The sequence below is a fragment of the Stenella coeruleoalba genome, assembly GCF_951394435.1.
Source record: "Stenella coeruleoalba genome assembly, chromosome: 19".
Lineage (NCBI taxonomy): Eukaryota > Metazoa > Chordata > Mammalia > Artiodactyla > Delphinidae > Stenella > Stenella coeruleoalba.
Genome location: NC_137165.1, coordinates 16,396,307 through 16,418,801, shown reverse-complemented (window position 1 = coordinate 16,418,801; position 22,495 = coordinate 16,396,307). Strand labels below are relative to the sequence as shown.

The window sequence follows — 22,495 nt, the reverse complement described above, 5'->3', positions numbered from 1 at the left end:
ATATAATCAGTGTCAAATACTTGTTTGGTGGATGGATGGATGGATGGATGGATGGAGAGATTAAACGTGTTTCCAAAATATGAAACAATCTTTGCCAGTGTTCCATGGGAGCTTGGGGTTGGGAGTGGGGGGCCAGGGAGAACCTACAAAAGTGAGCCTTTACTGTATCCCTATCATACATCAACAAGGAAGTGGCTGTTCCCAAATGAAGTCCTTGCAGAGGACTCCCCTGGCGGTCCAGTGGTTAAGACTCCGCACTTCCAGCGCAGGGGGAGCAGGTTCAAGCCCTGGTCGCGGAACTAAGATCCCACGTGCTGCTCAGGGCAGCCGAAAGAATGACTGTCAGTGCATCACACGGCACACAGTGCATACGAGTTGGTCGGTTCCAGTGGCTCTGACAGTTTCCTTGATACCTGGAAGGAGAAGGGCTTACTGCAGCCCTTCCTCAGTCCTAGACTGGAAACCCCCAGAGGGCAGGATGTCTCTGGAGGCTGGGCTGCCCAACCCAAGGCCCTGTAAAAACTGCTCAGAGAACTCCTCTTTGGAGGAGTAAGAGAGAGGGGGACTGGGCTGGAGAGCGTGCTCTGGGACTTGCTCCGTGGATGCCGGCTGTGGGGCTTCCCAGGCGCCCTTCCATCTCCTGCTCCTTCCACATTCAGCCCTTAGTAGCCCACACACAGAAGGAATTAACTCTGGGCTCAACTTCTTGAAAGAAACTGAAGGCTTTATCCCCGGATCTTGCCCTCCTCCCTTTGTTTGCAAAGTCTTCCTGATCTTTACACTCCCTGCAGATCCTTCTTCCTGACTGTCACCTCCCGGACTCTAAAAACACTCTGATTGCCAGGGTGGGTCAATGGTTAACCCTCCAGCGGCTTTATATAAGCCTGCTTAGCCGGCTACCTGCTACACGGTCGGTCCTGCAGTTCCCTGGATCTGGAGGGTGACCCGGCAGCCCACGTGGATCCACACCATGGCCACCTGCTGGCAGGGCCTGTGGGCCTATCGCTTCTACCTGATTGTATTCTTCCTACCCATTTTCCTGCTGCCTCTGCCCATCCTCATCCCGACTAAGGTAAGGACGTGGGGTCCTGGGCACAGAGAAGCTCCAAGGGAGCAGGGGAGGGGCCGTGTGGCCCTGGGGTCGGGCATCCTTAGGACCAGCATCACCCATTCATCCCTCCTAGCCTGACAGCCTAGGCTGTCACCACCTGGTCCTCCTGAGGCCTGAGGAGTAAGAGGTCAATGGGGGGGCTTTTGTTCGGCACCCAGTAGTAGGAGCCCAATGTGAATTGCTTAGGTGCACTTGGTATCTACTCCCTTGGGAGGCAGGAAACCTAGCGCCGTAAAGGAGGTGCAGGTGGAAGCAGGTGAGTTGACTGGGAGGGTATGAGCTGGGCTAGCTGCTTGAGAGGGAAGGAAGGGGATTAGAAGGAAGCTGGCCTCAGACAGTTTGTGCATTTAAGAGTGCAAACAGAAAGAGGAGGCGCTCACCTGTGATCCCAAGAGCTAAGTCTCCTGCGGATGAGGGGTGGGAATTGAAGGAGGAGATCCTGCCAGTGGGCAATACAGATGCACACCTTGAATGGAGGAGCAAATGCCACTGCTTCCTGCCCACCCCCATGCAAGCAGCAGGAGTCATAACTTCGGCTCTCATTTACTGGAGGCCCCCACTGCACACCCTGTACCATGTACCCAGGAACCCTCTCTCCCATCTTATGACGCAGGTCTGACTCCCATTTTACAGACGGGGAAAGTGAAGTTAAGTCACCCAAAATCCCAGGGCAGATCCTGTTTTCTGGAGGTCAGATAGTATACACTTTGGGGCCCCCCTTGTAAGTAAAAGAAGACAAGATCTTGAATCTAAAATTGACACGGGACTTTGGGAAGGGTAGGTCCAGGAGGCGGCCTTGAAGTCCAAGCTTCACAGGAAACCTCCCTCTGGCAAGTGGCATAGTTAGGCAGTGGCAGAGCTGGGGGTGTGGTCTGGCTACAAAGCCTGTGCTGCCTGCCTCCGGAAGGCTGAGACCTAATCCTGGCCCTGGCCTCACCCCACACCCGCCGCCCCACCCTCACTTGCTCATTGAGCCATTTGCTTCCTTTAGTCACAGACAGGGAAATCGAGGCAAGATTTTTGTTCGAGGTATCCCAGAAGGGTAAAGAACTAGGGAGGTAGTGGCACAGCTCCTGGTAGGTGGCAGGGCCTGGCTGACCTATGAGATGATCCTCATCCCAGGCCAAAGCCAGTGGCCTCTCTATGCTAGGGACCCATCAGATCGGTTTCTAGACAGGCTGAGCCAAGTGTGTTAATCCCGGAAGGAAGGACAGACAGGAACTGTGATGCCCATTTTACTCCCCAAGAAGGTACAGCCCAGAAAGATTTAGAAACTTGCCCTCGGTCACTCAGGAAAGCCTGAGTCAGGATGAGAAGCCAGGCCTCCTTGTGGGAGTGCGATGTGTCAGGAGCCCCTGTGTTCCCTGTGCTGTACCCCTCCCTGCCGCCTGCTTCCCACCTACAGATGTTGTCTCCCCTGTCCTGACTCAGATGAACTGTCCCAGGTTCCATCTGTGGAGGCCAGCCCCTCCACTGGGGCCCTGGCTACCAGTCCCTCTCAAGGACTTTGCTCCTGTAATTATCCTCTCCTCTCCAGCATCATCAACTTTTCCCTCTTTGCCTCATCTCTCCCATCAGCATGCAAACAAGCTCTAATCCCTCTCACATGAAAAGACAAACAAACCCTCCGTCAGTCCCACAGTCCCTCCACAGATACCTGGTTTCTCTGCTCTCTCTCCCAAAAGAAGGCCTCAGAGACTGACTACACTACCTGTCTCTCCTTAGACAGACAGATCCAGTCTCCAAGACTCTACCTACCGAGAGGGCTCTTGTCAAGTTCCCATCAGCGTCCGTGTCACCAAACCCCTGTTCCATGCTCACCTCCCTCACCCCCTCGGCAGCGCTCGTCACAGCTGGTCACCTCCTCTTTGCTATGCTGTCTTCTTTTGGCTTCTCCTGGTTTTCCTTTGACCATTTTTCCCGGCTACTTCTCCCTATCCTCGCCCGCAGGTGATCTGTTGTCTCCTGCCTTAAAAAGCATCTCTATGCTGATGATTCCCCAATCTGAAACCCCAGCTCTAATTTCCAAACTTGTATTATCCAACTAACACTGGACACCTCCCCCCTGAACATTTCTCTTTTTTTTTTTTTTTTTTTTTTGCGGTACGCTGTTGTGGCCTCTCCCGTTGCGGAGCACAGGCTCCAGACGCGCAGGCTCAGCGGCCATGGCTCACAGGCCCAGCCGCTCCGCGGCATGTGGGATCCTCCCGGACCGGGGCACGAATCCGTGTCCCCTGCATCGGCAGGCAGACTCTCAACCACTGCGCCACCAGGGAAGCCCTGAACATTTCCTTTTATGCAGCATACACATTGGCATATCCAGATCACAACCCTGATTACTCATCTCAGCCGACTCTCCCTGCGATCTTATTCCTCAAGATAAGGCTCAACTGTCCACCTCAGAGCCATTCCTGATGCCTTTCGTTCCTTCACTTCCACAAGCACCAGCAGATCCTGTTGACCAGTGTTTTCGCCAAAAATACACTGAATGGAATCACTTTCCACTACCTCCACTCTGGTCCTGGCCGCCATCGTTTCTCTCCCATCCCTACTCCTCCCCAGACCATTCTCTTTTTTTTTAATTGAAGTAGAGTTGATTTACAATGTTGTGTTAATTTCTGCTGTATAACAAGGTGATTCAGTTGTACATATATGTACATTCTTTTTCATAATCTTTTCCATTATGGTTTATCACAGGATATTGAATATAGTTCCCTGTGCTCTACAGTAGGACCTTGTGGTTTATCCATTCTCTATATAATAGTTTGTATCTGCTAATCCCAAACTCCCAGCCCATCCCCCGCCCACCTCCACCTCCCCCTTGGCAACCACAAGTCTGTTCTCTACGTCCCCAGACCGTTCTTCACCCAAACTCCAGGATGATCTATTCCAAACATAAGATCGCTACCCTGCTTAAAACCCCATGGAGGCTTCTCGTCAAACTTAAAATAAAATCCAAACCTCTCAGGGTAGCCACGTGTCGTCGGGGGCTCCTGCCCCGTATCCTGCCTCTTATTTGCTCTTCTCCAGCCTTTCTCTTCCTCAAATTGCTCATCTTCCTGCCTGGAATGTTCTTCTCCCAGAGGCTTCCCTCTCACTTCTTACATGTCAGCTGAAACCCGCCTCCTCAGAAAAGGCTTCTCTGAGCAGCACCGGTCATTTTTATTACAAAAACCTGTTATTTAAAGGGCTTTTGCTATCTGAAATGAGGTATCCCTTTTTTTTTTTTTTTTTTTTTTTTTTGCGGTAGGCGGGCCTCTCACTGTTGCCGCCTCTCCCATTGCGGAGCACAGGCTCCGGACGCGCAGGCTCAGCGGCCATGGCTCACGGGCCCAGCCGCTCTGCGGCATGTGGCATCTTCCCGGACCGGGGCACGAACCCGCGTCCCCCGCATCGGCAGGCGGACTCTCAACCACTGCGCCACCAGGGAAGCCCTGTATCCCTTTATTTTCTATTTATTTTCTGACCCCCCCGCTACATTAGAATGTAGGCTCCGTGAAGGCAGGGACTTTGTCTTCTTCCATGCAGAACCCCCAGTACCTGGCACATAGTAGGTGTTCAACAAATACTTGTCAAATGACTGAATGTGGGCAAAGAGGGCCCCGTCGTGAATTCCTGCTGAGTCCCTGCTCTCTGCAGTGGATCCTGAGCTTACCTCCATGACCCTGGGCCCTGAAGTGGGAAAGAGGAGGCCCAGACTAGGCTCAGGCCTGTGTCCTTATAATACTTGTTGACATTTCTTCGGTATTTTTGTGTGTGCTAGTCATTGTACCAAGCACTTCAAAACACTAACCCATTTATTTCTCGAAATAACCTCTGAGTTACTGTGAGGTTACTACTGTTGTCTCCATTTTACAGACATGTAAATTGAGGCCCAGAGTAATAAAGGAATTTGCCTCAAGTCCCAGCTAGAAAAAGGCAAAGTCTGAACTGGAATCTGGCCTTGGCTAAGGCTGTCTAAGGATGCAAGGTAGTCCCCTGTTGTGAGTCACCACTTGAGCCATCTACCGTCATGTCCATCCAGCCGTCAGCCAATCCTTCCACTGTCGTTCAGTCTGGGATGTCTGTCGAGCTCTTGCTCTGTGCTGGGGGTTACCAAAAAGGAATACAGATGTTCTGTCCTCAAGATGCTTTCAATCTAGAGGACCGCGTGTTCATGCCACACGGATTATAGCCAGAAGTCTGCAGGAGCTCAGAGGAAGGAGAAAATCCTTCCATCTGAGTTAAGGGAGAGTCTGAGTTAGGCCTTGAAGGCTGAGCGAGATTTCAACAGTCAGAGGCATCAATAGAGGGCAGGCCAGGTGAAGGAAATGGCAGGAGCAAAGGCGTGGGGATTGGAAATAGTAAGGAGTGTTTGAGGAGTTAGCAACAGAATCCTAGAAATGCCCATCGCCCACTGCGGGGTCCCAGTGATTGGGAGCCAGTGAGGCCTGAGGTCTTCTCAGTGCTTCCCCAACCCCTGCAACCAGATACCCAAGAAGCACCATCGGTGTGCCAGAAACCTGACATCTATTCATTCACTCATCCGTTCATTCATTTATTAGGGAACAAGTGACAGGTACTGTTTAGGTGCAGGGGGTGGGAGGTAGGATTCAGGGGAACTTGCGATCCTGGGGGTGCAGGGGGTGTGGAGGGACACACAAAAAGCATATACTGTCCATGCAGTGAAAACCATACAGCAGGCTGTGACTATGGCCTGGGGAGGGACTGCTCTAGATGCAGTGATCAGAGACGGCCTCCTGGGGTGCTGATATTTCCCTAGGACCTGACTGGCAAGGAAGAGCTAGCCAAGCACAGCTCTGGGCCAGGAGCCATCTAGGCAGAACACGTAGTGCAAAAGCCAAGGCCAGGGGTGAGCTTGGCAAGGTGGAGGGATAAATGAGGCCGGCACGGCATGTGGACCTGAGTGAGCAGAAGATGACTGAGGTTAAGTTTAGAGAGGTAGAGAGAGGCCAGCCAATGTCAGCCCTAGAACGTCCGGGGAAGGAGTGAGGATTTTATGCTGAGGGTCACGAATGATAAATACTTACTCAGAGGTCAAAGAGCTAGTAAGTTAGAGTCGAAAATGCAAATACCTCCCAGGACCCAACAGAATCATCTGTGAAAACTATCTGCCCGTGGTACCATGTTTGCCAGAACAGAGCTTAGCTGAAATCCAGACTGTATTTACATTAAGAACAGAGGGCAGGATTTCTTACTCTGAATCCCCGCATTCCTAGGATATAAGAACAGTAGGTGTGTGCGTGCACACGCACTTTAAAATCTGTGTGACTAAAATACCCTTACTGCAAGCTATTCCTGAACCCCAAAGACAGACCAAGATTGTGGGCATGAAAACTGTGCAAGGAATTTGGACCTCGCTTCTGGGGCCTTCCTGGAAGACCTCTATCTTCCCTGATAAACAATGCTTCCCTGAACCGTCTGCCCCTTGTCTGAATTCCGGGCCCCTGGAAAACACAACACAGAGTCTCGGGCATTGTGTAGATACCTGACTTATTTCCATAGACTACTTCTTCTGTTCATGAGGGCCTTGGTGTTCCCACCACTGAAACAGGAAGGCGGGGTGTGTCTGGTCAACACCCCCAGGGCAGTGAGGTGTGGTCCTTAAGTGTGGCCACGATCAGCACTGGACTGCGTGAAGTCTGGTTTTCTGGCCTCTGAAGGCCCTGGGAGTAGGGGCCAGCCTCCAAAGCCAGGGAGATCCCTGGAGAAGAGAGAGAAGGTTCCCCAACTCGAACTTCACCCCCAGATGACCAAATCATGTCCACACTTCCAGCACCTGCTAGGTGAAGGTCAAGAATGGGAAAGCCAAGGAGACTCTTCAGCAGTACGGTTTCCTGAACGGAATCCAGCAGCAGGGCCCAGGGCAGTTGTAGGGCTCAGATGCACGGAGGAGTGCGGGAACGCTCCTCTCATCTTCAACTCCCGCCTGCCGGTTTGCTCTTTAGGGGACGCAGGCGGGCCTGGACCTGGCCCTGGCCCAAACTGTGATGTCAGGACTCTCCCCCGTACTTTTGTTTTCTCAGACACTCAGACCCATTGTTTTTCTCAGACACTCAGACCCATTGTTTTTCCCTTTGGCCTCTTAAAGCAGAAGATGATGCAACAAACGCATTCACGTTAAGGTGCGGAATTAAACAGAGAGCACTCAGATGAGATCAGACGAGGCTAGGAAGGGAATCAGCCTCCATCCTTGCTTTCGGCAGAGCCTCAAAGGCAGGGGGTGGGGACGCTTTAGAGTGGAAAGAGGGAAGCCTTCAGGGGTGCCCTGACTGGAGGTTGTTGGCGGGGGGAAGCTGGAGGGGGGCTAACTAGAAGTGGGGTATCCTCTCTGATGGTTAGGAGAGCACATTTGGTTTTCACTGATTAGTCCTGAGTTGGAAGTGGAGGTAGCGAGCAAGTGGGGATCGAAAATTAAGGAGGCTGGCGGTCATGGAGCAAATCCTGCCCATTTGGGGTCAGTTGCTATGCAGGTGGTAGTTTGGCTACAGGGCTGGTTACCGCAGAGATTGTAGGACATATATTTGCGTATGGACTGGCCATTGTCGCCTTTTATGTGTAGTCTCTCAAGGTATTCGGCATTTGCATGGGCCTATTATTCCTGGAATGAATATCACACACACACACACACACACACACACACACACACACACACACACACCCCACTCTGCACCTCCTTCCCCAAGTCCTGTCTCATGGCTCCTTTCCTTGGGGTCACTACGCACCTGAACACTCAGGAAAGGCACCTGGAGTTTTCCTCCTCCCACTCGACCCAGCAGCCATCACTCAAACCCTCTGTCTTCCATCTCCTAACATCTCTGGAGTCCGTCCTCTCTCTCCATCTCTACTGCCATGACTTCTCTGAGCCCCTGTCATCTCCCCACTGGACATCCCAGCAGGGCCACCTGTCACCTCCCGGCTTCTGTGTCTGCCAATCCACCTGCCACAGTACCGCAGGTGTAAGCCCCCTATTTTCATCTTGAGGTGATTGATTTATTTAATTAGGTGATACATGCACATTACACAAAGTCCAACAGCACAAAAGGGTGAAACATTTCCTTCTGTGATGAATGTGGACAACAAACCACGACAGTAAAGAACGATATTTTTGACTTTGCCACCAGTAGGTATCAGAGATATTTTCAAATCGTATGAGAGCTGTTGCCAGTCCCTTGACATATTATGTTAACCATGACTTTGAAATTACAGTAGCCATTAGCCCGTGAAGAGCTTAGTAGTTAAGAGTCACATTATATCACTGTCTTACCCATTTTTTCATATTTTAATAACTGTATTTTGATATAATTGGTGTCCCTTGTAATCCTGTGCATTTTATTCAATGCGTTTTAAAACATTATTCTAAGAAGGAGTTGGAAGGCTTCATCAGGCTGCTAAGGGAATCCTGGTACCAAAAAAGGGTAAGAATCCCTGAATCAGAGATTTTCCTATGTGTATACAAACACCTGTGGACACATTTTTAAAAAACACATATGGCGGCATCAGCGTAATCTTTTAATAGAAACACCAACCTGACAGTGTCACCCTCTCGGTTTACAATCCTTCAAGGGCCTCCTCCCGTTTTCACCTTTGTCTTCCAGATAAAGTCCTAGATTCCTCTCTTGGCAGGCAGGCGAGCATTACATCCCTTCCCCCACAAGAATGTATCTTGATCTTTTATGCCTCATTCCATTCCCTCTGTGCTTACTCCCTCATGCTAACACCTTTTGCCCACCCACAGAACTCCTATTCATCCCTCAGTACCCGCTCAGTGTGCCCTCTCTGGAAGCCTTCCTCAGTCCAGATGGAGGGAGGCTCAGAGAAGGGGCCCCATCTCTGGGACTCCATTCTCTGGTCTCTCCTTTGCAATGGTGCTGGCTGCCACCCAGGGCCTCGCCTCACTCCCCAGCAGCATCCCTACTTGCCAGGCGCAGAGGGGCAGTGGGAGTAGCCCACCCCAGGGCTAACCTTCAATCACCAGGACGAATAAGATGTGACACCTTTGAGAGTGTGGGCATTTTTGCTGCTGCCCAATGGCCACAGGCTGCTCTGTGCCCGTAACGGGTAAAGGCCGTGATGCCCACAGGTCCCCACCCTGCCCACACCCAGTGTCCAGAGTCTACCCTGGATTCCCTGGCACTACCATCTTCATTTGTATGTCATGTATCCACCCTGGTTCCGCAGCAGCCCGGAAGCAGGTTTCTGCGCCAAGGCCAACCCAGCGATCTGCTCACTGCCATCTACACTCCTCTACAGCTTAGACATTCTCAGTCACACCCCTCATCTTCATAATAACCCAGCAAGGAGTGTGTTTCTCTTATTCCCATTTGTAGAAAAGGACCCTGCATAAAAGACAGTAATGTGTGTATAGTTAGAAATGCTCAATATTACTTATCAAAAAAAAAAAAAAAAAAAACCCAAGCTGAGAGAGGTTAAATACCTTGCCCAAGGACATACGGCAATAAAGCTGGGCCTGGGCGCTCAGGTTTCCTGACCTCTGACCTTTGTTTCCTATCACAAAAGCAGCAAGTTGCCAGCCTTGGGGTTTGGAAGCCATCTGAGGCTTTATCTCTTCTCTTCACTGTTGGCTTTGCCAGGCAGCCCGCCATGACTACAGACCAGCCCACACAGGGCACTCAGACTCCCCGAAGGCCGGGGCCAGGTCTGATTCATGTCTGTACCCTAGTGTCTGACATTCATTCACTCATTTATCCAGTGTCAGCTCCGTAGAGGTGCCAGGCACCCTGCTAATGTGAGCAGAAACAGACCCAGACCCTGCTCCCTGGAGAGTAAGGTCTGGCAACAAAGGTTGATATTCATCATGAGAAATTTGTGAAAGCAAATGTTTAACTACAGACCATGATGAGTGCTATGCAGAAGAGGTACAGGGGCATAGGCTGTGAAAAATGGGGAATATACCCCTGAAACACACGGAGGCTTCCCTGAAAAAGGAATATTTGAGTTAAGGTCTCAAGAATGAGTAGACATCAGGTGAGCAAAGTGGGGAGGGAAGACAAGAGAGGAGATTAGGTACCAATGCCCTGTGGCTACAGGGAAGATGGAGCATTTGAGAAACTGGAAGAGGGCCACTGTGGCTGGACCAGAGAGAGCAAGGAGGAGAGGCACAGACCAGCCCCCAAATTTTCCTAAGAGCAGTGGGAAAGCCTGCAGGGATTTGAGCTGCTTTTAGGGGTGTGTGTGTGTGTGTGTGTGTGTTGGGGGACAGGGTGTGGATTAAACAGGTTTGTGCCTCAAGATCACTCTGGCTACAGCAAGAAGAAGAGATTTCAGGGGCAAAAGAGGAAGCTAGGAGGTGAATAAGGAAGCTCTTGCAGAACTCTTGGTAACAGATGCAGGGGCTTGGACCAGGCTATTGGCCCAGAGCTGGAGAGAAGTAGAGGGGAGCATTGGAGGTATTGAACCAGCAGGACTGGAGACCTGGAGCAGAGAGGTTATTTGTCCAGTGAAAGCCTGATGAGCCCTCAATAGCAGGGACAGCCTGGGGGAAGAGAGGAATGGGGATCTGACCACGGTAGTTTCCTGGCACAGCAGGGCCAGGGGCCCAAGTGGGAAGGAAGGATTTATAGACCCAGGCCAGCACCAGCAAAAGAGGGAGGGGCTAGAGACAGGGAGGTGAAAGAAAGTTGACCCCTGTCCTCCAGAGCCCAGGCTGAGAAAGGAGTACATTCTACAGCCAAGGAGCAGCTGGGGAACAACTAGCCTGCTGGACCGCAGAAGGAGGACGTACTGACAGAGGTAGAAAGAAGAGCGTTAGCCGCCAAGAGAAAATTATTCCCTGCTGGCATCTGAGCTCCAGGAGGGGCTGCCTCAGACAGGGCGCAGGCTGTGCCCTCTGCCGATGGCATATGGAGTCGTGCAATGTAGCATGACTGGGGACTAAGCCAGTTGGGGCCCATGCCATAGGCCACCAGCTGAGCTTGGCCAGCCCAAGATGCATTGAGCTGGGCAACAAGGCAGAGAGTATAAGGCGGCCCTGGAGCCCAGGTCTGATTCCCGACTTCCCGCTTCTAACACTGGGGATACAGATCGTGGAATCAGACACATTGCGGGGCCAAGGAGAAAGGATCCCCCAGGTTCTGTTCCCGTTTCTGAGCCATGAATGCCACTGGCTGTCTGGTGAAGACTGTGGGCCCTTCTCAGAATATTGCTTTGAAATGCACGAAATAAAATGTATAGGATGACAAAGGAAACCAACCATTTTGAAATACAGTTATAAAACTATGAAAAAATTAATTGCAATTCAGAAATACAGATGCTTCCTTATTAAAGCATTAAATAAGATCTAGCGTTGGTATAATAACTACCATAATTTCAAAAGAGTGATGGATGTAAACAATATTTTGAGATATATTTTGAGTCCATTGCAACCACTAATCTGTGCAGGTACCTAACAGCTGACAGCCACAATCAAGTATCTGTGACAAAATCGCCCATAGCAACGTTAACAGCTATGTGGTTTTGGGAGTTCCCTGGTGGTCCTCTGATTAGGACTCGGGGCGCTTTGTGGGCCCGGGTTCGATTCCTGCTCGGGGAACTAAGATCCCTCAAGCTGCACGGTGAGGTACCCCCCCCACCCCGCCCACCCCCACAAAACAGCAGCTCTATGGTTTTGTTGCCTCTGTTCATAACCTTAGTTAGATGTTAGCTAAAAGATGAAATTGTTTTCCCATCCAACTTCATGAATCCTTGGCATTCCACGCCCCATTTAAGAGCCCCATGAACCAGGAAAAGCAGGTCAGCGAGTTACGGACCAACTAACTCTACAGTTGGACCGACTACCCAGGAGGGTGGGATGGGGACACGGGGCCAGAGCCACCAGGGCCAGAGTAAGCTTCTGAATGGAACTTTGAAAGTGGTCTTGGGTTTTGATCCAGAGACAGACGGACAGACACGGAGAGGGACACCAGGAAGTTGTGAAGGAGTAGAGGAGCCATAGATTCAACACACTGATGCTCACAGCTCTCTTTGGAGGGTGCAGATGGGGACCCAGAAGTGAAGGAACTTGCCCAGAGCCGGGCAACAGGAAGTGGCAGGCCCCAGCGAAGACAGTTCCATTTGGATCCAGAGTCCTAACTCACTCCCGTACACCCTGCTGGTCACAGCGCACCTGAGGCTGGGGGACACCCTCCAGTAGCAAGGGAGAAAGCTCAGGGGAGAAGCAAAAAGCTGGGGCTCAAGAACCAGATGGCCTGGATTCTTCACTGATTTGTGTGACTTTGAGACATTTACTTAATTTATTTTCACCTTTGTTTCTTCATCCGTGAAATGGGAACAATAGTCATTCCCTCACAGAGCAACTAAATGTCATTAAAAACCACCTGAAGCGCATAGAGCACCATGCCTGGCATGGAGTAGTCCTTGACGATGCTTCTGCTGTCGTTATTAGCAGAGCTTTCTTCTTGAATCAGCAAAGGCATCCGGCCCAGCCCCCACCCCTTGTCTCTGGCCAGAGAATTCTGGGGGGTGAGGGCATGGGGGGCACACCAGGGTTCAGAGGGCTGGCTTGCCCTTAGCCCCACGGGAAGATGGGTAACAGGCTGTGCACACTGCAGGTGAGAAAATGGTTGAAAGAACAGCAACTTCAGCAGAATCTACTGCCTGCTGGGGGAGGAGGAGGGGTGGATCTCTGCTCAAGGATCAAGGTGGCCCCACCCTATGTGCCAATGAGTTCATGTCCAGGGTGAGAAAGGTGGTGGAAGTTTCATGGAAAGAAAGTGAGCCTGGCATCAGACGGACTTGGCTGGGCAGGCTGGGTGCCACCCCACCCCCCAGGATGCCACTGATGTAGACTAGTCGGGGAGTGCTCTTAGAATTACGCAATCCTGCACACCTTGCCTGGGTTCCAACCTGGCTCTGCCACTCCCTAGTTCTGTGAACTTGAGCAAGCCACATACCTTCTGGAGGTCATCTATAACATAAGACCACCACACACATCCACGGCTGTAACTACAAACATGAAAACACCCAGCTCCTAAGAGTTCCTCGGTAAACAGCAGCTTCCTCTCCCCAAGACCTTCCTTCAAGCTTCAGGGTACTAAAGGCGTGAGGTATAAGGGGTGAGCCCAGCCTATACCAGGTGGAGAAAGCAAAAGGGGCAGGGCAGTTGAGACAGGTAAGAGAGGAGGAGTCCCCAGCCCATAGTCCCAGCAGGCAGCCTCTTCCTTTGGCAAACAAAGAGTGGGCAGGTGTCCCGAGGAGGGTTGGATGCCAGGCACCCCCTTCCCTGGAGGCTTCCTTCTGGCTAATCATTCCCCCGTCCTCCCTCCCCAGGCCTGCGGAGAGGCTCTGTCAAGGAGGGTGGGCCCCTGACATCTGGGGTTGTCTGACTTCATTCCTGCTCCAGGTCCCCTCCCAGGCCTGAGGTCAGGACTTTCTAGCTTTGGGAGCCTCATGAGGGAAAGGGGGGCCTCTGGTACCCCAAGACCCACAAGACCATGACTCAGGGTTTACTCCACAATTCCCCGCACAAGGCGGGGATAGGGGAGTTATGTGAAACAGTGGTCATGCCAGGATTACTAGGAAGGAGACCCCACTATTCCTAAAACTTTTCAGTGGTTTATTCATTCAGAAAAGATTTGCTCTGAAGCCTCCTGGGTCCTGAGCTCCAAGGATCCAGATACAAAACTGACTCTGTCTTCATGGAACTCAGCTCCTAGCAGAAGGAACAAATACTACTTAAATCGTCATACAAATAAATATACTCTTACAGGCTCTTGATGAAGCAGGGAAGGCCAGGGTGCCAGGCAGGGATCCGCATTTCCCAGGCCCCAGTTTCATCTAGATGAGCCCCCGTCTCATGTAAGGATCCTCACCTGAGCCCCCTGCAGTCCCCAGGGGACTGGATTATAATCCAGTGGCTGGATTATAATGTCTAGGCTCCCCAGGGTTAAAGACAAGGTGGTGAGTGTTTTGCTTTGTTTTCTATTTCTATTTTTAAATGGGACCTGGGGCTCAGGAATCCAGGACTGTGAGTTTCACAGGCTCTCCCCACACTGTTACAAACGGCCTGTTTTCTCTGGGGACAGGAGGTGACATGACTCTGGGACACAGGCCTGCCCCCTCCAACAGCTTTGCCGTTCCCCTCCCGCCTGCAGGAAGCCTACTGTGCCTACACCATCATCCTCATGGCGTTCCTCTGGTGCACCGAGGCTCTGCCCCTGGCTATCACCGCCTTCCTCCCCACCGTCATGTTCCCCATGATGGGCATCATGGGTGCCTCCGTGGTAAGCCTCCCCACCCACAGGAGGACGTGCTCCCAGGGGTGGAGGGGGGTCTGCCCTAGGACGCTGATGACGGAGGAAGCCTCACCACAGACAGGGCACATGGAAGAGGGGTCCCTGCCTCTGCTTGGCAGGTTGGGGAGCACTGAGGGAGGAGTCAACTAGAAGACAGGGGGGAAGGCATTCTAGAAATGCCAGGTGCGTGGTTGGTGTCAAGAGTTAATTCAAAGTGGGAGCAACTAGGCCTAGATGAGGGAAGGAAAAGGGGGCCTTGATAGCCAGCTAGAGAGTTTGTATCCTTCTAGTTCAGTGGCTCTGAAACTTGAGCAGATGCACCAGGATCACCTGCAGAACTATTTAAACACATTGCTGGCTCTACCCCAGAGTTTCTGACTCAGGAGATCTGGAGCAGGGTCTAAGCATTTCATTTCTAGCAAGTTCCAGGTTGTTGATGATGCTGGCCCAGGGACCACACTGAGAACTGCTGCGTTAGTTTCTAGAAAGAGCATTAAATGCTTTCTGTCTCAGTCAATGGCTTGCGACAGGAGTGGATTCAGGTTAGATGATGTCTCAGTCATTCCTGAGGGGAGAAAGAATGACTTTGGCAGGAAGACAGGAAACTGGTTAATATTCAATGGCAGATGATCCAAAGACCATTTCCATTTGGGTCCAAGAGCCCAGGGGACCAACCTCCATGTGCGGGAATATCAGTGTCGGCACCCTGTACGCCCAGAGGCACGGGGGGAGCCCTTCCTCCTTCTCCACTGTCCCCGCCTGCCAGGTCAGCACTGAGTACCTGAAGGACAGCAACATGCTATTCATCGGGGGGATGCTAGTGGCCCTGGCCGTGGAACACTGGAATCTGCACAAGCGCATCGCCCTCCGCGTGCTTCTCACCATCGGGGTGCGGCCCTCCCTGTGAGTTCCCACAGACCAAGTCTGGAGGACCTGGGGTGGCGGCGTACCCTTGAAGGGATGCTGGAGCACCAGCGTGTCTGTCTGTCCATCGCTAGGCTGATCCTGGGTTTCATGGTGGTCACGGCCTTCCTGTCCATGTGGATCAGCAACACAGCCACCACTGCCATGATGGTGCCCATCGCCCGTGCCGTCCTGGATCAGCTGCACGGGACGCCCACGGGCACGGACGCTGAGGAGGGCAGGAACAACCCCACCTTTGAGCTCCAGGAGCCGAGTCCCCAGAAGGAAGAGACCAAGCTTGACGAGAAAGGTGACGCCAGGCCCTGCCCCGAACCCTCAGTCCTTGAGGAGGGTCTGAGGCGATGCCCATGAGAGGAGTAGTCATCCTGGCACGTTGAGGGAGAGAAGAGGGAAGCAAGAAGTTCGGTGACCCACGTGTCCTTGGTTTGCCTGGGATTTTCCTGGTTTTGAAATGAAAAGGCAGGGAATTCCCTCAGTCCTGGGCAAACCGAGATGCTAGGTCACCCTGGCAAGCCGAGAGCAGAAGCCTGGGTGGGCTGTCACGGGTCCAGGCTCCACTCTTCCTGTGTGGTTTGGACAGTCCTCTTCCCTTCTCTGTGCCTCAGTTTCCCTCTCTCAGAAGAGGGGTTGGGCCAGGTGGTGTCTGGGGGGATCACTCCGGCCTGAGACTCCAGGGAGTGCTGGCCCTTGCAGACCTGGAAGCAGCCTCTGCCCTCCCCCCAGCCTGGGTCTAGGCTGCTCAGTGACAAGGTGCCCCAGAGACCCTGGAGCTCCCACCAGGCTCCCCAGAACTGGCCCTGCGCCCATCCCCAACCTGAGCTCTCCCTTGTTCCCAGACAACAAGCAGGATGGCCCTGCGCCCCCTGTTCCTTCGGAGTCCAGGGCACAGCGGAACGAGGAGCAGCTCCGCTTCACCCAGGGCATGAGCCTGTGTGTGTGCTACTCGGCCAGCATCGGGGGCATCGCCACCCTGACTGGCACCACAACAAACCTGGTACTGCAAGGCCAGGTCAACTCGTGAGTGACTGAGTGGGAGGGGGTCTGCATTCTGACTGGGGGGCAAGTGGAGCAGGCTGGTCGCCGGGCAACGTCACACAGCAGCCTGAATCCCTCTTCAGGATCTTTCCCCAAAATGGCAACGTGGTGAACTTCGCCTCCTGGTTTTTCTTTGCCTTCCCCACCATGGTCATCTTGCTGCTGCTTTCCTGGGTGTGGCTGCAGTTCCTCTTCTTAGGCTTCAAGTAAGTGGTGGAGTGGGTAAGAGCTGTCCAGGTGCCTGCCCTTACCCTCTAGGAGCTTCCAGTTTGGTACCCAGGTAGCCCTGCGGAAAAGGGCATAATCACCATCCCGGTGAGAAGGCCTCTCCCTCCCAAGGCCCTTCTGTGCACTTGCCCCCCGCATTTGAGGGAATTACTGTTTGGAGAGTATTAGCCCATCTATCAGATGAGCAAACTGAGGTTCAAGACATGGTACACAACGAGATGTGTCAGTGCTGGGATTGAAAACCAGATCTCCTGATGCCCAGGCCAGGTCCCATTCCATAACAATCCCCAATCCTTTGGCAGGTGCTTAAGAAGCACACGCTGTGAGCATCGTCAGTTACAAAAGTCCTTGTTGCGCTCCTACTGTGTGCCTGGCCCTCTGCTAGGCACTGAGAACGCTAGAAGCATTAGACAGTCCCTGTCCTCAGAGCTCACCATCTAATGGGTGATGATAAGGTAGGAGCAGTGACAGAGGAAAGCCCAGGTGCTGTGGGAGGACAGCCCAGGATAGTGAAGATTCTAGAAGTCCCCTGGCAGAGATGATGCCTGAACTGAATCTTGTAGAGTTAGAAGTCAGCCAGGTAGAGAACGAGGTAAAGTCATTCCAGCAGCAGGAAGAGCTTGTGTACAAAGGTACAGAGGCAAGAAAGAGCATGCTGGGTTTGGGGGAACTCTAGTTCTGTGTGACTGAAACACAAAGAGGAAAAAAAGAGTATCAGCATATGAAGCTGGAGAAGTAGGCAGGGGAAGATTATGGGGAATCTCGTGTGCCACATAAAGAGTATGGACCTTCCTCTTGAGGCCAAGAGTAGTAAAGAGGTTCTATTCCTACTTCCAGCCCTTGATTACTAGTAGTCACTAGAGCTCTGAGTTGAAAATCATGTGAGACCTTGCTGGAGCTCAGCTGGAATCAAGTCTGGGATTGATTAGTGATGTCTGCTATAGTACAGGTTAAGAGTGGTGGTATGACTGTTATTATGGGTATAAGTCGTTATTTGTCCATCCTGCCCAGGCAGTGGGGAGCCATTGAGAGTTTTTAAGCATTGTTGCTGTAAAATTGCTTGGGCAGGTGCAGGGAGGCTGGATTGAGGTTGGGGATGGTACAAAGCAAAGTGTTAGTCAAAGAGACCAGCACAGTGCTAAGCAACATCAAGGATTCAAAGATGTGTGAAGCATGGTTTTTCCCTTGAGGAACTCACAAGTCCAGCAGGGGAGTTGAGATTTGCCCAAGTGAAAAGTCAAAGTGAGTTAAGCACATGGAAGTGGGCTGCAGACTTCTGTGCCTCAGAAGACAGTGTGGGTGGGGCCCAGGCTGGCAGAGGATGCCCAGAAGCAGTAAGAGAGGGAAGGGAGGATTTCCTGAAAGGCTATTGGAGGTGGGGAGAGATGAGTCAGGGCCAGAAGGAGGACTGGGGTCTAGACCTCTAGGGCCTCCTCACTCTGGGCAAGGGAGGGCTCAGCACAAGAGAATTCCTGGAAGGACAGAGGGGTCAATGGGGCACATGGAGCAGGGACAAGCACAGGGAAACCCAATCTCCCATCCTCAGCCTCCCCTCTGCTAAATAAGAGCCATGACGCTCCAGAGTCTTCTGCTCTTCTTCCAGAACCTTGGGAACCTTTACAACTCATGGGAGTTCCCTGGCAGTCCAGTGGTTGGGACTCAGCACTTTCACTGCTGTGGCCCTTGGTTCACTCCCTGGCCTGGGAACTAAGATGCCGCAAGCCGCGTGGCACCGGCCAAAACAACAACAACAACAAAACCACAGGCACTCACAGCCCCTTGCTCCCCTGCCTGGTGTAGTGCCCTTACGAGCTGTCCCCACCCCTACCTGTAGCTTCCGGAAGAACTGTGGCTTGGGGGACCAGATGAGGAAACAAGAGCGAGCAGCCTTCGAAGTCATCCGGAGAGAGCACAAGCGGCTGGGCCCCATGACCTTTGCAGAAAAGGCTGTCACCATCCTCTTTGTCTTATTGGTGGTGCTCTGGTTCACTCGGGAGCCAGGCTTTTTCACCGGCTGGGGTAACCTGGCTTTTTCCGATGAGAATGGGAATAGGTGAGCACTGCGGGGAGGAGAAATACTTCCAAGAGGAGGGAAGGGAGCAGGGCCCCCAACGCAGAACAGGAAGTAACGCTGGGTTGAGGTGGGGGGAACTTGCCAGGAGGGGTTGGCACATCTGTGGGAGGGGCTCCTCTCCAGCCCCCCTCCATCCTGTGACCCTGAGCAGCCCTAAGCCGCTAAGCCTGCCCTCCCTGCCCCGCCCGCAGCATGCCATCCGACGGGACAGTAGCCATCTTAATCGGTGTAATTTTGTTCATCGTGCCCTCCAAGATCCCAGGGCTGACTCAGGAACCAGGTAAGCACCTGGTCTGGGGCAGAGAAGGGCCTCTGGGCAGACCCCGCCTTCTGGCATGTGACGTCCCTTCGACCACACTCGGCAGGAGTAGACCAAGCCCAGAGAAGCTGGGGCGATTTGCCAAGGGCACAGGGACTCAGGGACAAAGTCGTGATGTTGCGGAACTGAGGGTCCCTCTCTTCCATGCGTTAAGCTCTGATAGGGACCCACCCGTACAGAGCGGGGAAGGGAAGGGGAGGAAAGCCTGCTGGCTCTTGGTGACCCATCCTCTTCTGCTTGGGGAGTAGGAAAACCAGAGAAGCTGAAGGCCCCTCCTGCCCTCCTCAACTGGAAGATAGTTAAAGAGAAGATGCCTTGGAATATCGTGCTCCTTCTGGGCGGTGGCTTTGCCCTGGCCAAGGGCAGTGAGGTGACAGACCCCACTCCCTCCCCAACCCACTTGAGGGAGACCCTGTGACAGGGACAGAGGGGCCCTGCTTCTCTCCCACACAGGGGAGCCCTGACCCCCGACTTAGGAGCCCCCTGGTGGGCAGAGCCTTTGCAGCAGCTGGAGAAACAGGTTAGAGCCCTAAGAGAGGGGGAGGAAACACAAGCCATAGGGACTCTCCCTAGTGGGGGCTTCTCTGGTGAGCAGGGACTGTACTCGGCGATCACCCAGTCCATCCCCTCACCGCCTGCCAGACAGAGAATGCCAAAGCTTTAGCACCAGGGAGTAGTTGGCTGGCATTGGGTTGACACAGTTTGCTAGCTGAGGCCACCAGGGGGCACCATGCTCATACCCAGCCAGGCTCTGGGGACCGGGTCGTCATTCCCCATAGCCTCCATCCCAGACAGAAATCCCTGAACCTGCACCCCCAGGCCTCGGTGTTCTGGCTAAGCTCATTCACTGCACGGACAGGAGCTATCCTGGGTCAGGGATTGGTTAGTTCCTCCAACAAGCGCTCACTGACTGCGCCAAGCGCTGTGCTGGGTGCTGGGTGCTAAGCGGGCAACATCGTATATAATAAAGTCCCAGCTCCCTGGGGCTCACAGTCTGGCATTATAGGTGTGGGCAAGGCAAGACCTTGGAGCTCTTGTGACCCTGTGAACTGTCCGCGTCCCCCTGTTGGCCTCTTCCCAGGCTCTACCAGGGCCCTTCCCCTTCTCCCTCCTTGCTGGGAGCAAGGTCGCCCCCTGTCCCAACCTGCTAGGCTGGAGGGGGCAGGCAGAGGGCTAAGGTTGGCCAGGAACCTCCTGAAGAGAGGTCAGGAGAGCAGGAGTAAATGGGGTCAAAGGTCTTTACTCTCCCCAAGCCCCAGGTTTCCCAAGAAAGCCCCTTCGCTTCCCATCTGACCCTTCTGCCCACACCCAACTGTCCTTCAAGAACAGTAGAGGGGGCCCCCAGGTTTCAGCTGGGTCTCATCTTCCCTCCCAAGCTGCCCTTTTCTCTGAAGATTCTAGAGAGGCGCAGGCAAGAGCAGGACCTCCCAGAGCCTCAGCAGGGGACTCTGGGGCCCCAGGCAGCCCAGGCTCCCACACATCACCCTCCTCTGCCTACAGGAATCGGGCCTGTCGAAGTGGCTGGGGGACAAGCTGACCCCGCTGGAGAGTGTGCCGCCTCCCGCCATTGCCTTAATCCTCTGCCTCCTGATCGCCACCTTCACTGAGTGCACCAGCAACGTGGCCACCACCACAATCTTCCTGCCCATCTTGGCTTCCATGGTGAGCTGGCCCTGCAGACACCTCCTCCAGGCAGCCCTTCTGCCCACACTGCCTGCAGAAGTGCGGGGCCCTGCCTGAAGGTCAGAATGACCTGTCTGCACCTCCTCTCATTTCTGGGAAAAGACCCCTGAGCTTCCACCCTTCCCCAGGCTCTTCAGTAACTTTGGGCCCCAAGGCCCTCTGCCCCCTGACTCACTCCATCCCTGATGATATCACCCCTGGAGTATCCTGATGGGGATCACTGGCGGCCTCGCCCACCTCCCTGGGCCAGCTCCTGTTCTTGTCATTCCTGAGGTGACGGCATGAAATTGCTCCCCGGAGCGTCCCCAGCCCCTTCTCCAGGCGCGTTCCCACAGCCTTTGATGATGACACCCACAAGCCCCTTTGAGATCCGTTTTATGGGTCCCTCCCCTTCCCACGCCCCACAGGGCAGGGCTGCACACTTATCCCCTCCAGAGAAGTCAAGGGGCCCTTTCCAGGTCACCAGGTACCTTCTGGCAGAAGTGGTGGGTTCATGGCCAGAGTGTATATTGGGGTGGGGATGGGGGTTGTCCCTCAGAGAGGGGAGCAGGAGAATGGGGACCACACCTTCCCCTCTGGGACGGAGACTGCAACCAGCTCTGCCCCACTGTCTCCCCCTCCAGTCTCAGGCCATCTGCATCCACCCTCTCTACGTCATGCTCCCCTGCACGCTTGCCAGCTCCCTGGCCTTCATGTTGCCTGTGGCCACCCCGCCCAACGCCATCGCCTTCTCATTCGGGGGCCTCAAAGTGACAGACATGGTGAGTGGCAGGGGTCTCCAACGCCTCAGCACTCCCTGCTCTGTCTTTCCATCTTGGTGGACCACAAAGTAGCTTAAAGCCGCTGAGATTCTCGGAGTTTAGAGTGGACCCTGTTGGGGTGGGTGGCAGCGGGGGAGGCTGGAACGTGATCCCCAGTTGGAGTATCTTCAGGCCCTGCCAGCCCTAGGCCACTGAGAGGAAGAGGAGGGGTGAGGAACTTAGGGAAGGCACCGAGATGCCAGGCACCCGGACCCAGGGATATGGACTCAGAGAGAATGACTCAGGGCTCTGGAAGCGCCCCTTTCCCCTGTGAGCACTGGGATTAAAGCTGGTGGTAGGGACATCACCTAGTGCTGCAGGTTAGACCCAAGGGAGGACTTCCCAGGGAGAGGTTTGCTAGTGAGGGAGCTCCTGAGCACCTATGAACACCTAAGAAATGGGTACTGGCCCAGCTCAACACCCACTCATCCAGACTGGCTCTCCTCACCCCAGGCCCGCGCAGGATTCATGCTCAACATCATCGGGGTCCTGGTCATCACGCTGGCCATCAACACCTGGAGCATCCCCATGTTCGACCTGCACAGATTCCCCTCCTGGGCCCAGTCCAACACCACAGGCTTCTGTGGGGTCAGCCAGGCAAACGTCACAACACCCAGCCCCTAGACCACGGTATAATCTGGCCCAAGCCAGGAAGACCCACCTCGTTCCTATTCCTCTGAGCTGGGAGGGGAAACCCAGGCCCCAAGGCAAACATTGAGGGAAAGGCACATGTATACCTAACCTCATGTGTGTCTTCGAGGGAGATGTATGTGAGCTCAGTCCTACGTGTCTGAGGAAAGTGTGTGTATGTGTATGTACGTGTGTGTGTGTGTGTGTGTGTGTGTGTGTGTAAAGATGGTGTGTCATGTGAGGATGTTCTGCAAGGGGGCTTTGCGTGTGTGATGATCCTAGGTGGTGTGTGCTTGACAACGTACACTTGCGAGGTCACAGACACGACAGCGTGCTCTGTCTGGCACTCCAGGTCTTTGTCTCCCCAGCTTGGTGGGTGACCAGACCCTTTTGTCCTCTATTTATTGAAACTCAGGGTTGGAGCTGCCTGGGCAGCAA

The 22,495-nt window shown here is 53.5% G+C and overlaps 1 protein-coding gene across 1 annotated transcript; it reads left to right on the top strand.

Moving 5' to 3' along the window:
* Positions 1-970: 970 nt before the first annotated feature.
* On the top strand, positions 971-22,051 carry SLC13A2 (solute carrier family 13 member 2; the record flags this gene model as incomplete). Its single annotated transcript, XM_079905488.1, has 12 exons — positions 971-1,072; positions 14,224-14,352; positions 15,131-15,267; positions 15,363-15,577; positions 16,125-16,305; positions 16,407-16,529; positions 18,386-18,604; positions 18,817-18,905; positions 19,193-19,314; positions 20,445-20,606; positions 21,251-21,388; positions 21,881-22,051. 12 exons carry the CDS (start codon positions 971-973, stop codon positions 22,049-22,051), a joined length of 1,788 nt encoding a protein of 595 aa, XP_079761614.1.
* Between the last annotated feature and the right edge of the window lie 444 nt (positions 22,052-22,495).